This window comes from Aspergillus neoniger (genome assembly GCF_003184625.1).
Source record: "Aspergillus neoniger CBS 115656 unplaced genomic scaffold BO87scaffold_3, whole genome shotgun sequence".
NCBI classification, from domain to species: domain Eukaryota; kingdom Fungi; phylum Ascomycota; class Eurotiomycetes; order Eurotiales; family Aspergillaceae; genus Aspergillus; species Aspergillus neoniger.
In genome coordinates, this window is record NW_020291131.1 from 536,261 (window position 1) to 550,608 (window position 14,348).

Consider the following 14,348-nt stretch of genomic DNA (forward strand, 5'->3'; position numbering starts at 1 on the left):
AGTGGCTGGCTGCAGAATTAGTCTGGTTTGTTTGTTAGTCATGGCCTGGGTTTACCCCGGATTTTCAGCCCCTCCTTTTGGTTTGTTTTTCAAACCAAAATCAGAACAAACCCGAGGGGTTGGACCCCTTGGTCCTTGCACTCCGGCCAGGCAACAATAATGATTCAGATTTACCCCTCGAGTTCGTGTGGGAGCTACGATAATGCCACCGCTGCATTGTACCCACGAGTCAATATCTGGGGTTTACATTCCTCCCCTTCTCCACCACTGTGGGGATGCTTATTTCGAAAGAATTCTATGTCAGTGAGCAACTGGGCATAAGTAGTTAGGAGATTCATTATGCAAAGAAATTAGAGCGTAAACTTTGGTACCTGACAATGTCTGAATCGGGGTTTGGACCAAACCCGCGGGATTAGCTAGGATCCATTTCTGCCTTGATTGATAGGTCCAAAGATTAGGTACCGGACAAAAGGGTCTCGACCCAAATTTTAAGGAGGAAAAATTCTACACTAGTGACGTTATCGCATATTAGTGGTTTTACTTAGATCAAGATATATCTGCGGAACAAAGTCTGTTGTAATGAATTCAATGTAGTTGTGGCATAGCAAGCTTGTGTACAAACCTCGGCGGCAGAAGTATCCTGGGCAATAAACTATGGTTAAACTTCTTATCAGATGTTGCTGACAGTGGCAAATCGAAGAATCCAGAACAATTCGAATTGAAAATAACAGCAAATCATTGCTCGGGGAGACTTCCGGCTTGGCGCGCCGAGCTGAATCAGCCAGTGACGGAATGGCTATTGCCGCATCGGGCAACTAGCAGGGCTCCTAGTTGCCTTCCTTCTTCCTGCGACGCTTCTTTTTCTGATTCTTTTCCCTCTCTTCTTCTGTCTGCTCGTCCCCTGCTCGTTATCCCTCTCCAACCAGCTCAGTTGGATATGCAGGGTTCTTCTGATGCCAGCAGCGCGTCTGACGACCTCTCACCATCCCAGCCTACTCTCGATTCCGCCCCGTCCGCCAACCGTAACTTGAAGATTGCCATCCCTCGGCTGGCGCCGCCTTCCGTCAAGGCTAACCAGCAACGGACGCCACGCGCCTGTGTCGCCTGTCGCTCCAGAAAGACCAAGTGTGATGGTCGTAAACCCGTTTGTCGCCAATGTCGTCGTCTGGATCTCGTCTGCAATTATGCCGGCTCTAAGCGCGAGCGACAACAATTGGAGCTCGAATCCGTTCGCAACAAGGTCGTCGCCTACGAATCGCTTCTGAGCGACATCATTACCGACACACAGCGGACGGGGGCTTCTTCCATTGAGGACATTCTTAATGTGCGTAGTGCCTGCGATGTTGCCACTTCGCCTCTCCAGAATACTCAAAGCATTGCCATACTGACCGGTTGCCAACTCCCCGCAGAGACACTTCCAAGCATCTCCAGATGTCTTTGCGGCGCTGCTAGCTGCCAGATCCATATCGGATCCTCAACTCTCACCGCGGCCAAAACCGGGGATTTCTTTAAACCGCATGCACATAACATTGGCCACTAAACCAAACAGCACATCTCATCCTCTCGCTGAGACCCCTCTAGTACAGCTCAGCAACATCCAATCCTGGACCGACCTTGTCGATAACACCACAGCCAGCCACCTTCTCAGCCTCTTCTTTGCTTGGGAGAACCCAACATGGCGTCTAGTCGACCAGGAGATGTTCATCCGCGACCTGGAGAGCGGGAGTAAGCGGTTTTGCTCGTCGCTACTCGTCCACACGCTCTTATTTTTCGGCTGTGTAAACGCCACTGCAGTCTGATGTCGAGTACTGAACGTCAACCACTAACGTTTCTTGATAGAGCTCTTCCTACCACTTGGGGCGCATCACTGATCGGCGGGAGGAGAAGGCTCTGGGCAAGAAGTTGTACTCTGCCCTGCAGCATCTGTGGCAGTCAGAAAAGGATGATGCTGGCCTTCCCACGGCCCAGTCCAGCATCATGATCGGCCTGCTCTGTTGCACCTTTGGCATTGACCGCTTGGGGACCCGCTACATCATGCATGGCGCCCAGCTCAGTCGGCAGCTGGGCCTTCACCGCGAGTCGGCCCCTTACTTTGCTACTGATGTGGAGGCCGAGGTCGACTCGTTATCCCGGTGTCATAAGTTCGTTGCTTGTGGCATTTTCGATGTGCAGGCGTAAGTGGCGACCCTCCATGTACGCTCGGACCCTGACTGATGAGACACAACAGACTCGCGGCACAAGTTTATCGAAAGACACCGGTTTGGGATGAACCGCCTGCTGCGAGCTTCTCGCAAGAAGAGGCTGCGGTTTTGGATGGAGGCGAAGAATGGAGGCCCTACCCTTTTCAAACCCCGGTTTTCCGACCCTTTAATCACACGGCCCTGTGCTTCCGCAACAAACTGGTCGCAATTGTCAACGAGACCGCCATGTTTGCGCTCAGGTTTCCGGACGTCAAGCTTACCCAAGACGATTGGGAGTACGGCCGTCAGACCTATCTGAGACTACAGGAGTGGCGGGCAAGCTTACCATCCGTCCTTTTGCCAGATGAAAATCCTGCGCCGAATATTCTTACACTTCAGTGAGTTAGAGCATAGATTGTCGCTCGGTGCCTTACTAACGACCGACTGCAGCATGTACTATCAGGCGACGGTCGTGGCGTTGTGCCAAATCTTCAGTTTAAATGCCGACCCGACAAGCAACTATCCTCATTATCCAGATTTTGACACAGAATCGATCAAGTTACAATCCCTGGATACACTTGGATCTCTCGTTCTCTTGTTCCAAGCATCCCACGGACTCAAATCTGTTCCCATCGTGATGCTACATTACTTCCTCGTGGGCGGCATGCATGCCATCTCTCAATTACGACCTATGGACTTCAAGTGGAGCTTTGTCCTAGAGGCTTGCGTGGTCGGGCTGTGGCACCTGAGCCTGGGATGGGGGCGCATGTGTACGGCATTTTTGCGGACGATTGAGCTTATCTTGGAAGCTACCAAACCTGACCCAACGCTGGTGCCGCCCAAGGTGACCGCTGTTCTGCGGCTTTTGAAGAGCAATCTCTGGACGGCAACCGATGTTACTTCTCTGTCCGCCGACTACGTGGTGCATCATGTGCCGGCTGCTGCAGGACACTCCGGGCCGCAGTTTCGGGCCGCAGGGCTAGAACAGTTGATCCGTTCTATGGACGATTTCGCCATCAGCTAATGGGCGGTGAGGATGGGATTCTGCCGATTCCTGAATCATTCAAACGTTCTCCGTATACGATCGTCGGAACTAAACCGTATTGGGCAAGCTCTGCGACGCATGTCTACAATCAAGTTAGGGCCTACCTCTCGGCCTGCTTGCGTCAACCCTCCGCTGGACATCAGTTGGCGACAAACAGAGGCTGCCACCGCCGCTGTCCGACAACAACCCACACAGTCATCCGCGCCGATGCAAAGCAATCCCGCCGTCAGTGACGGTAGATCATGTATCCGTCGCTGGGTGGTACATCTGCGAGAATTGGGCAGTTGGACTAGCGCTACTTTATGAATAGTGATGGACAGGTATATGGTACATGTGTATACCTTGGTAATAGATGCACCAAAAGTCCTTTCACTTTGTGATTGTCTTTCGGGTCATATATCAGTTGATAATATGCTGTTTGATAATGAACACTCGAACTCATGCATACAAAAGCACATAGTTAGGATTCAGTTATGTACTTTGACAATCTAAATCAAACCATAACACCACCCAAGCTTCTGATGCCCGTAACTCCTTCAAAGCAACCAACAACCCAACCATTAATCATCACATATACTGTCCCCTCTCTCTTCCCTCAGACCAAACTTAAAAAGCTAAATACAAAACTATTCCCACTGCCCCTTCCCCAACGCCCCCAACCGATTCCTCGCATGTTTCTCCACCAACGCCTTCATATTCCCCTCTCTCCCTCCCCTCTCCTGCACCCTCAACTGTCTCTCCCGTTCCCTCTCCCTAGCAGCAGTATAATAATTGACCGCTCCACTCTTCCCCCCTCCCTTTCCAGAAGAAGAAACATTACCCGATTTACTCGTCGAAGACGACGAACCAGTACCCTTTGACGTCCTAGACGACATACTTCCAATCGAGGTAGAAGACCCCGTAGACGAAGCCGTACTTCTCCGAACGAGTGGTGGGGGCCGCGCGAAGCCAGAAAGTTCTGCCGCGCCGGAGCTGCCGGAGTGGAATGCCATTCTGTTTCCGCCCGGTGCTGGGACTGTTCCTCCGCTGGAATTGGTAGTGGTGGAGGAGTTGGTGTTGGCTGAGTTGGAGGATGCTTGGCGGAGGAGGGCGAGGCGGTCGACGACGGGGCCGCGGGTGCGGCGCGGGTGTTGGCGTTGGGAGGCAGGGAGGGGTTGTTGTTGGTGTTGTTGGTCCTTTGGTTGCTGTTCTTGGGCGCCGTCTTGTTGGTGGGCTGCGGTGGAGAGGGGATCGTCGCCGTCTTCGTCTGTGTCGTTTTCCATGTCCATGTCTACGTCCATATCGTCCATGTCGATGGATGCGTCCTCGTGGAAGGAGTCGTAATCGTGTGTTTCCGTGAGGAAGGACAGTGTTTCGCGAATCTCTGCTAATGTTGCGGGTTTTTTGGACATGGCGGAGACGGGTTTCGTGCGGCGGAGGGGTGGTGGGGGACGGGGTGGGAGGGATTGGGGGTCGGATGGGTCGGTGGTGTGGTCGAGGGGGCGTTTGCGGTTGTTGGTGACGGTGTCATTAGGTTGGGGTGTGGTGTTGTTGTTGTCTTGCGAGGATGGGTCGTCGGTTTGGGTGGATTCTTGTGGCTCGTCGAGGAAGTCGAATCCCACATCATCGTCGTCATCATCGCGGTCTTCGACGGCGCGGAAGAATGCTGCTTTCTTCGGGTTTTCGGCGATTTCACCAATCTTCTCGTCGGCCAGGAGGGCTTTGCGCATGCGTGCGAACTCGCGCTGTTTCTCGCGCCGGCGGGCGAGGAGCTCGTCGTCTGAGTCGTCGAGGTCGAACTCGTCGTCGGCGTTGCGACGGCGGCGGAGAGCTCCTGTGGTGATGTCTTTGAGCAGTTTGGCGACTTGTTTTTCGTCGTTGGTGCGTTGGTGGAGACTGGTGTGTCATCGTTAGTGTATATAGGGATATATGGCTGGGTTTGGGGGAAGCTTACGCATTCAGGGCTGCCAGCTGTTTCTCATCGACGGTTTCGCCGCTGTTGTCGTTGATCATTTGTCTGTCGTAGGCGTTCTCGGCTTCGTCGTCATCTTCGTCGCTGGCGCCTCCTAGACCGGCGTATTCGTCGTCGGACTCTTCGGCTGCTTCTTCGACGATTTCCTTGGCTTTGCTCTTCTTGCGGTCGAAGGGCACGGCGGGCTTCTTGGTTGCCTTCTTCATTACGTCGAAGGCACTGGCGTCGATTTCAAAGTCGCCCTCGTTCCCGTTTTCTTCTTGCTCTTCGATCATGGAGAGGTCGGCTGTCTGTCCGCGCTTGAGCTGCTTCATTCTGCGGGCTGGGGCCGGAGATCCATCTTGGTTGTCGCGGTTGATGACAACGGTGTCGATGGTCGACTGGGGAGTTCCGAGGAATCGCTTGTTAGGGTCGAAGGGCGAGAAGACAAACCCGGCATCCTGAGTAGGATCTGGCATTTCGGAGAGCTGGGTCGAGCGCGGAGCAGGAGACTCGGAGATTCGTGAATCAGACTGCGCGTAGCCTGCGAGCAGATCGACAGACCCCTTTCTTGGCTCTTGACTGTCTCTGATGATCGTCTGCGAGTCGGACGCTTGACGGTCTTCATTCATAGGATCTGGATCAGGAGCAGAATAAGGAACCGTAGAACCACTTTGCGCATTATCCTGGTGGCTGCCAGAGATTGTGCCGGCAAAGGCCTGTGTTAGACTCATCAGGTTGCTGGAGCTCTGTGTCGGAAGTTGTGGCCGCTCAACGGAACGCGTAGTAGGCGTAACGATGGATTTCGCAGGCGTCTTTGGATCGGTCTCCTCATCGTCATCGTCATCGTCGTCGAGGACGACTCTGGTAGGCCGCTTCCGCCTCTGCGTTGGCGCATCGTTCTCATCGACCGACATGGTTTCCGTCTGGTCATCTTCTGATTCATCGCCTTCGCCTGCTTCGGAATCGACAAGTCCGTCTTCAACGGCAGGCTTGTCTTCGTCGTTCTCTTCCTCATCCTCATCCTCCTCGTCTTCTTCCTCAGAACCAGAGTAGTCCCAGTCTTCGTCATCTTCTTCGGCACCCTTGGCCGCTTTTCGTTCTATCTTGGCGATATCTTCAGCCTCTTTCCGGGCCTTCTCAACGAGATTTTCGAGCTCGTCCTCCATGGCGGCGCGTTCTTCCGCTGTCTCGATATGGATACCCTTAGCTTTCAGTTCCTCGATTCTCTGCTGCCTTTCCCTTGCAGCTTGTTGCTTCGCCTTCAACAGTACTGTGGCGGACAATTGGGCAGGGTGCATGGCGGATTTGCGTGTAGGAGACGTAATATGCGCCAGAGCTTTCAGCTTCATCATAGACGCCGGTTCCTGGGCCTTTCTGGCGGGGACATTCTCGAACGCCGCAATACGTCGACACTTGGCCGGGGAGGTGACAATCTCGAGCTCACTGTCCGAGTCGTCCTTCTGTTGCCGGGCGACCTCCTCGCGCGTGAGACGCACGCGAACAGGTGGGCCCGATAATAATTTTCTCTCCTTCTTGGAAGGTGTCTTCCCAGGTTGTGTGGTATGCGCTTCATCGATCTCCATCCTCGCTACAACAGGTTGTTCAGGCTGTGGGCGTGGATTCTCAAGAATATCCTCCAACGGACGGAACTCAGTCTCCGCCTCTTTGCCTAAACCCTCGCCGGCTTCCTTCTCGACCGGTCCAAGAACAGGCGAAGTACGCGGAGTCTCCTTTTCCTTCTGCGCCTCAGCATCAGACGAGTTCAAAGAATCAGCAGTCGACGAGTTTTCCCCGGGCGCCCCAGGTGCAGTCCGTTCATCGGACTTGACCCCATTAAACCGAGCGAAAAAGCTCTCTTTCGTAATCTTCTTCTTCGTCTGAGCCTGATGCGCCAGCTGCATATTACGACTCATCCGTTGTGTCTCGCGATTCATCTCCTCCAGAGCCTTCTTGCTCGCCTTTCTAGCAGGACGCGACGCCTGCTGCGTCAACTTCCGTCCAGATCCATTATCGCCCTCGCTCTCACTCCCAGACAGAATCTCCTGACTGAACTGTTCTTGTTGCTTCGCTCTCGCCGCTCTCTTCTCAGCCTCGGCCTTCTCCTTCTCCTCCCTCTCCTTGCGCTTCTGAGCAACTAGCGCCAGGAACCGAGAATTAGCCTTCGGCTGCGCCTCTCCCTCATTGCCCGACCCTGCTTCGTCCTCATCATCCTCATCATCCTGACCCCTCCCAGGAGACGAAACAAACAAAGGCGACTCCGATCGCGCCGGAGACGGCGGATCCATCTCTACCTCCGGATCCAAATCAGTAGTATTCCTCCCTCTCCTCCTCGGTCCAGCCGTAGGAAGATCATCCTCATCCTCATCCTCATCATCCATAACCACATCAACATCATCTTTCTTCTCCGTCCGCAACGTCTTCGAAACCCTATCAAAGGCCGTCTGCCCCTCAGACTGATTCTGAGTTTGGCCCTGTAACCGCGCAGCCATGCGCCCCTTCGGCATGACAATATCCTCATCATCTTCCGAGTCGTCATCGTCCGAATCGGCTAGGTTCGTAGGCTGTGTGGAGATAGTGCTGTGTTTCAACGCATTGCTTAGCGTAGTGGTAGATCGATCGGGTTTCTGTTGTGCTTGTACATCATTTTCTGATTCGGAGTCGCTGTCGAAGGCTGCCATCATGGCTTTGATTTTTCGTCCGGGCGTGAGCATCATGTTGTCGTTGTTGGCGGCGTCGGGGGAGTTTGCGCGAGACGCGGTGCGCGTCGTGCGCGGTGTGGAGGGCGTGGATGACATTTTGTGATTGAGATTGGGGTATCTTTTGGGTTGGGTGTAGGTAGGTATATTAGTTTTGTGTATTGGTAGAGGTCATGTCTATGGGTATTTTGGAATATGAATTCGAGGTCAATGGAGATGTGCACGGTGGCGTCCACAGTGGGAGGAATGCAAGGGCGGAGAATCTACGGGGGTGGTAATTACTAGTCGGGATAGTTAGAATATAGTAAGTGATGGACGCGCCGCGCACGCGTTGCTATCACACGTGATCGGCCGATAAGCCGCGTTATCGGCCACAATCTACTCCGTACGGATTACTAGCGATCATTGCGGAGGTATAGAAGCTGCGAAGAAAAGCGTAGATTTGTACAACTGGTGAAGCCAATTCATAAAGGTGCTTTATTCTTATCGTACAGCGCCCATGATATGTTTCTCGTTACGCCAATAAACACCGCCCCCTGGAATCCGACGCTGTCTCAAATGCTTCCCGAATAACAAAATCGTGCCATTTCCATCAGAAGCCGTCGGCAAGATCGTATATGCTGTATGTAGGATGCTAGTGTTGTGCTAGATGTGTCCAAAATTATTCCCTCATCCAAGATCAAATTTCAATGTCGAGCTCCAAATCCAAGGCCGCAATGTTTTCATCATCCATGTTCCGGTGCCGGATGGAGGCAACGCCACTTTTGCTGGTTTTCTTCTGGGATCCCGCCGGGGTACCGCTGGCCGGTGTGCTCGCTTTAGACGGTGTCTCCGAGGCAGTGTTCTCTTGGCTCGCGTTGGTCTCAGTGGGGGTGCCGTTGCCATTGACGTCGTAATGAGTCCGCGCTTGGGTCCTAACGCGCATGAACGGGTTGTGGGCGGCTTCTCCACGAGCAACAGCTGCAGCCGCTTTACGGCTGGCCTTGCGCTCTTCTATCTGCGCCCGGCGCACGTTCTCGATATTGAGCTTCTGGTTGCGTATGTTCAGCTCAGCAAGGCGTTCATGTTCCGAGGGCTTGTCCACGCGCGGCTTGGGATTGCTGCCAACTGCGAGCTTCGGTGTCGCCATGCTGGCCAACTCAGCCTCCAGCCGCTCCATTTCCGCATCATCGCCAGCTTCTCGAGCAAGCTTCAGCTGCTTCTCGATATCCACGCGCTTGAAGAACTTGTACTTCGTATCCAACGAGCCTTGCTTGCGTAGCTTCTCGTTCAATTCCTCGTTGGTGAACTTGTGGTTCAGCAACCGATTGATATCCGTGACTTTGTTGGCAACCATTGACTTTGTAGCCATCTTGCAGTCTTCGACGGCCATGGTTTGACGATACCGGTTGAACTCCGCCTACAGTGTATCAGTATATGCTAACACAGAGACGTGCCAAGTAGCTTACCTCTGTAAACGGAGAGTCGGAGCATGCAACAAAAGGAAACTCGCGCTCAGCCTTTCCATGTGCTAACACAGCATATTGATTTGTCACGAATGACCGGCCATTTTGGCCCTCCATCGCATAAGGCTTTCCCTCGGAAAATCCTGAACAAGTCAGCGACGAATAATCTAACGCGAACGTAAGAGGTTTTCCCTACTCTTAATCAAGCAAAGACGATACTCGTTCTGACCGGTCTCACGGTTCGGCCCAATATTAACACGGGCATAGCAGCCGGAGATCGCGTCATCAAACCCAGGATAGAAGCAGACCTGGGCAAAGTTAGTCCGACCCACCCGAGTGCGTTGGATATCCCGCAATTCAGCAGGCGGGTCGTCTTTCGGAGGAGACGGTGAGCGCTCCCTGTCATCCCATTCGACTTCACTCTCGCCTTCTGCGTCTTCGTCGGAAATCCGGTCATCGCGAGAACGGGCCTTCTCCTTGACCGGTTCACGACGGCGGAGCTCGTCACGCTTCCCCTTCTGCTCTCGTTGCCGCTTGTAGGCTTCAATAGCATCAGAGGTCTCTCCCACCTTACGGCCACCAAGCGTCATCTTCTGACGCGAACTCTTGCGGTTGCCCTCATCAAGATTTGCCACACTGGCCTTTCGTTTGTTCTTTTTCGCTTTGCGGGCCTCCTCGCGCTCACGGGAAGCCAGAAGACGACGAAGAGCAAGATCTTGATTATGACGATCAACCTCCTGCGCACGCTCGGAGAGGAGCTGCTCTCGTTGAATCTCGGGCATCGCCATGATTTCCTCCTTGTCCTTAGCAGAGTAGTATAATTTCTCGTAAGGGAAGATAGGGCCTTCATCTTCAGCCTCAGGGGCTGAGCCTTCCGAATCAGATCTTGAATCCGATTCGGACATGCTAGCAGAGTCGAGCGATTCAGCAGCGGACCTATAGAGAGTACTATATTAGCCGAGTCTGCGAGTCGCAGTGATGACCACAAAAAGCGGCATCGCAAACACGCGTGGCAAATAAAACATACAGTTCGCCATCCTCTTCATCCTCGTTTCTTCTCGACTTCCGGCCCCGTTTCACGGTCCTAGCAGTGCCTTTGCGACCCATAGCTGATGCGTCGGGAGACTGAGGGGATGATGATCGACTGCGAGATTGGACTCTCTCCTTGGCAGGGGGGGATGCTTCCTCGTCGGAGGAGTCTCCCGCAAGAGCGAGGAGCTCGGCATCGAGATCGTCAGCCATAGTGAATGATGGTTGAGGTTGCCTTGGGATTCAGGTCCTAGTAACACCAGTAACAAGGCAAGCGGCGCTAGACTGCTCAGGGAAGGAAGCCGCCAGCAGGAAAATGGATGGCTTCCAGGGTAACAGATGCCACCTGAACCGCAGTCGCGCCGAGTGAAAAGGGAGTTAGGTGGCCAGAGAGCGCTGACTGGGACGGGGTCGCTCTATAATAATAGTGGTGAACACTCTCACAGACTAGTATTAATAGGGTCGCGTATCGAAATAAAGAACGGAGGAGGCAGTGAATTGGTGAATCCTGTTGGGGGTGGTGTGGTGAAGGCAAAGGTGGTTAGTGAAGTGAAAGAGCAGAGCCGGGAAGTGAAAAGAAGCGATTGGAGCGATTCTCGACGCTCGTTCATGACGTTCCGGTCCAGGGATGGCGTGCCAAGGCGTGTAAGCGCGCGGCTGCGGCTTATCGATCGGGTTGGACCACCTCGGAACTCATGGACGCTGCTGGCATTCCTCCGCGGCCTTAAACCTCGCCCTGAAGCTTGAACAGCCTTCCAATTGACCATTGGATAATTTATCTTTATCATGAAGGCCCTCAGCTTGCTCCGAAGGGCTCCGCTGGCCCCTTCCCTTCGGCCAACACCTCCCGCCGTCCTCGACTTTCTCGCGCCTTCCACTTTACAAACCTGTCGCCAGTACAATTCTACAGCTACACGGCAGTCCGCAGCGAATCCCTCCGTGTCACAGCAGACATCTGGATCATCGAAACCAAAATATGTTCTCAATCTGCAACAGCGCGAGTTTCTCGACCGAGCCCTCCGCGTCAACCAAGCCGGCGAGCTAGCAGCCACCTTGATCTACACGGCGCAAACACCACAAGTCGTGCGCTCTCATCCTCACCTACGGCCGTTGATGAAACACATGTACGATCAGGAAGCGGGGCACTTTGACACGTTTAACCATCTCATTGCGAAACACCGAGTACGACCGACGGCCATGTATCCGGTATGGGAGGTCGCAGCAACGTTCCTGGGCTGGTCTACCGGAATGATGGGACGTGAGGCAGCAATGGCCTGTACGGAAGCTGTAGAAACCGAGATTGGGTCTCACTATAATGATCAAGTGCGGGAGATCCTATCCTGGAAGGCGGAGGCTGAAAGTCGGGGGGAGGAGTTGGATGAAGAATTGGAGGAAATGCTGGCAACTTTCCGACGAATCCGCGATGAGGAGCTGGAGCATCTGGACCATGCTGTCGAGAACGACGCGAAGGAAGCCCGTCCGTACGATCCGCTGGTCAATGTCATCCGCTACGGATGCAAGGCAGCCATCAAAATCAGCGAACGGGTGTGAGTACACTATGGGGTGCCTTTTAGCACGAAGGTCAAAATCTGTAAATGTACGATAAAAGCTGTACTATTATTATCTTGGTTTGTCACACTTATATAACCTCATGTAAAGGCCTGACTATTCGCTCAGCGAGTCTATAACTGGGTATCTACAACCAAACGCGCCCGGGTGCTTCTATCAAACGGCGCACTCTATAAAAGCCAAGCTCTCTATAACCCCATCAACTTAATTCTCCGACTCCGAGCCCTGGTTCTTTTCCAAATATTCCAGGAAGCTCTTCGAGAAACGCGTCACCTGCTGGTAGACCTCCTCGAAGCCGTTAACCCCACCATAGTAGGGATCCTGAACAACCTCACCTCCACCGACGCGCTCGTGCACGACACCACCAGTACCAAAATCACCGAACAGACGGACCTCCGCAACCTTGGCGCCTGCTTCCCCGCTCGCGGCAAGGGATGCCGCAGTCGCTGCCCGGGTACCCTTGGTGCCACGCGATGCGGGGCCAGACTTGTTCATCGATGCCAGGACCGACTCGCGAACATCCAACAGATCGCGCAAGTTGTATTTGTCCATCGCGAGGAGGTAGTCAAAGTCGAGGAAGTCCTGCTTGGTGACTTTGCGAGCGGCATGGTTGTAATTACGGATGTTGTGGCGACGGAGCGTGGACATGGTGCGAGAATCGGGATCTTCGCCGGCGTGGTAGGCACCTGTGCCGGCGGAATCGATTTCATTGATTAGGGGATGGGAGGCTGCGACGTTGCGAAAAACCCCCTCTGCCATGGGAGAACGGCCTGGGTGGTTGGGTTAGCTTGCGGTGCAGTTCACGATAATGCGGGGAGACCAGGACGTACAGATGTTGCCGAGACAGACGAAGAGGACATTGACTTGCCGGCCAGCGGGGGTGGAGTCTGTGACGGTCATTGTGATTATAGGCTTTCAAAGTGTCTATTGAGAAATCTATGGCTTGAATGAATGATGAATGAGTGTTGAGTGATTTTAAAGAAAGTTTGATTGAGTAGTGGTGATTGATTATTGATGGTGGCGGGGATTCCGCGCAGAATCTTTATCGATAGCGGAGGGCGGTAGTCCGTGCCTGATTCTCGAGGCCACCACGCATTGTGACTATGTTGGGAGTTAGAACACATTTCTCCCACATCCAGTTTGGCTCTGGCTTTCCTCTGTCTTGGTGCATATTTGTCTGCATATGCAGTCTAATGCGCGCTAAAATATAGACAGACGTGTCGTGAATGAACTACAAAAGTTTAGTAGAGACGAGCTAGCACAGCAGCTACAAATGCTGATTTAAAAAAAAAAAAAAAAAAAAAAAGGCGCCGGATCGGGGTACGTTAAAGTCACATGCTATCGATTTTCCGGAGTACTAAAAGTATATTGAGTTGAGTGAATTGTTCACAGAGACCTAACTGTGCAAGTTTGTTTGCAAACGCGCAGACATCGTACTTTATCTCTTTCTGCCTAAGAATATTAGCGCACCGGTTATCAACTATTGATTACACAGTAGTACGAAGCACAGGAACATTTAGGCAGCATCTACAATGTAATCAAGCATTGCGATATTTCCGCGTATCTGTGCCGTCAAAGGCAAATAACATGCCTTTTCAATCCACCATAATCACAGTGCTCTTAATATCCACAGTATAGTCTAACCAGACTATTCTTAGTCCGATGAATTTAAGGTGAGACCCTCCGCGGACTATGACGTCGCGCAGGGCTGTATGATCCGAGATGCAGCCAGGCAGCTGCTTTTCTTCCACCCCATCAGAGACAGCCAAGCTGACTGCAGGATATAAAAAGAACATGAAGCGTAAGTGCGACCATTGAACCCTGTTGTCTAACGTGTTCAACGCGCACAATGTCGGACACCGCCACGCAGCCCGTGGCTGTGACACTTGAGGGCCGATCAGCTGTTGGCCCAGTGATAAAAGTGGAGATCCGATGAGCCATGGAGCCAAAACTCAGTATCCATGGGTGTTTGGGCGGATTGTTTCAGGGGAAGGACAGTTCGGACAATTGTGTTGTGAGGTTCTAGTGGGACTCAGGTACTCCATGAGAATCGATCCTATAACAGATTATCAAGATGAATCATGCGATAGCAAAGCCGCAGAGTGCCTCGTGGGTGCCTGTAGAAAGGCGAGTGGAGACTCACATTCTTATGTTATGATTATGACCCCCAACTTCGGTCGGGATGACCCAATAAAGGCAAGTCAGAGTGCGAATCCACTTCACTAGACTCTTCAATCTATCCCAATCTGCTCGTCGTCATTGATCGTCCCCGCGGTTTCTTGGTCAACGGGCTTCAACTTTTTCCACCCTCAATCCTGCAGTATCAGTTGTTAGTGTTCCTGTCCGTGGCGCTGCGGCGACAAGGCCGAACCGCCGTCACGAGCAAAGCCCACGGCCCAAAAAAAGCTGTCGTCTGCCAAAAGATCGGTTCAACCATTCTTTCTCTCTGAC

General features: G+C 53.0%; 5 protein-coding genes across 5 annotated transcripts; 2 read left to right on the forward strand and 3 right to left on the reverse strand.

Annotated features, from left to right (window-relative positions):
- Window positions 1–937: 937 nt before the first annotated feature.
- BO87DRAFT_298677 (putative C6 transcription factor) lies at window positions 938–3,204 on the forward strand (the record flags this gene model as incomplete). Its single annotated transcript, XM_025619069.1, has 5 exons — window positions 938–1,324; window positions 1,410–1,793; window positions 1,840–2,174; window positions 2,228–2,578; window positions 2,631–3,204. 5 exons carry the CDS (start codon window positions 938–940, stop codon window positions 3,202–3,204), a joined length of 2,031 nt encoding a protein of 676 aa, XP_025484150.1.
- Window positions 3,205–3,851: 647 nt separating this feature from the next.
- On the reverse strand, window positions 3,852–8,087 carry BO87DRAFT_350024 (uncharacterized protein; the record flags this gene model as incomplete). The annotated part of the gene is made up of 2 exons (XM_025621052.1): window positions 5,159–8,087; window positions 3,852–5,100 (listed from the first exon to the last, which is right to left on the reverse strand). The coding sequence occupies exons 1-2, from the start codon at window positions 7,951–7,953 to the stop codon at window positions 3,852–3,854; spliced, it is 4,044 nt and encodes a 1,347-aa protein (XP_025484151.1). The 5' UTR covers window positions 7,954–8,087.
- Window positions 8,088–8,309: 222 nt separating this feature from the next.
- Window positions 8,310–10,884, reverse strand: BO87DRAFT_350026 (RNA polymerase-associated protein). The gene is made up of 4 exons (XM_025621053.1): window positions 10,327–10,884; window positions 9,496–10,235; window positions 9,303–9,442; window positions 8,310–9,253 (listed from the first exon to the last, which is right to left on the reverse strand). The coding sequence occupies exons 1-4, from the start codon at window positions 10,539–10,541 to the stop codon at window positions 8,534–8,536; spliced, it is 1,815 nt and encodes a 604-aa protein (XP_025484152.1). The 5' UTR covers window positions 10,542–10,884; the 3' UTR covers window positions 8,310–8,533.
- A 167-nt stretch (window positions 10,885–11,051) lies between these two features.
- Window positions 11,052–11,991, forward strand: BO87DRAFT_372784 (demethoxyubiquinone hydroxylase family protein). Its single transcript, XM_025622377.1, has one exon. It carries the CDS (start codon window positions 11,115–11,117, stop codon window positions 11,877–11,879), a length of 765 nt encoding a protein of 254 aa, XP_025484153.1. The 5' UTR covers window positions 11,052–11,114; the 3' UTR covers window positions 11,880–11,991.
- On the reverse strand, window positions 11,952–13,129 carry ltpA (tyrosine protein phosphatase LTP1). The gene is made up of 2 exons (XM_025622378.1): window positions 12,728–13,129; window positions 11,952–12,667 (listed from the first exon to the last, which is right to left on the reverse strand). The coding sequence occupies exons 1-2, from the start codon at window positions 12,795–12,797 to the stop codon at window positions 12,102–12,104; spliced, it is 636 nt and encodes a 211-aa protein (XP_025484154.1). The 5' UTR covers window positions 12,798–13,129; the 3' UTR covers window positions 11,952–12,101.
- Window positions 13,130–14,348: the final 1,219 nt, after the last annotated feature.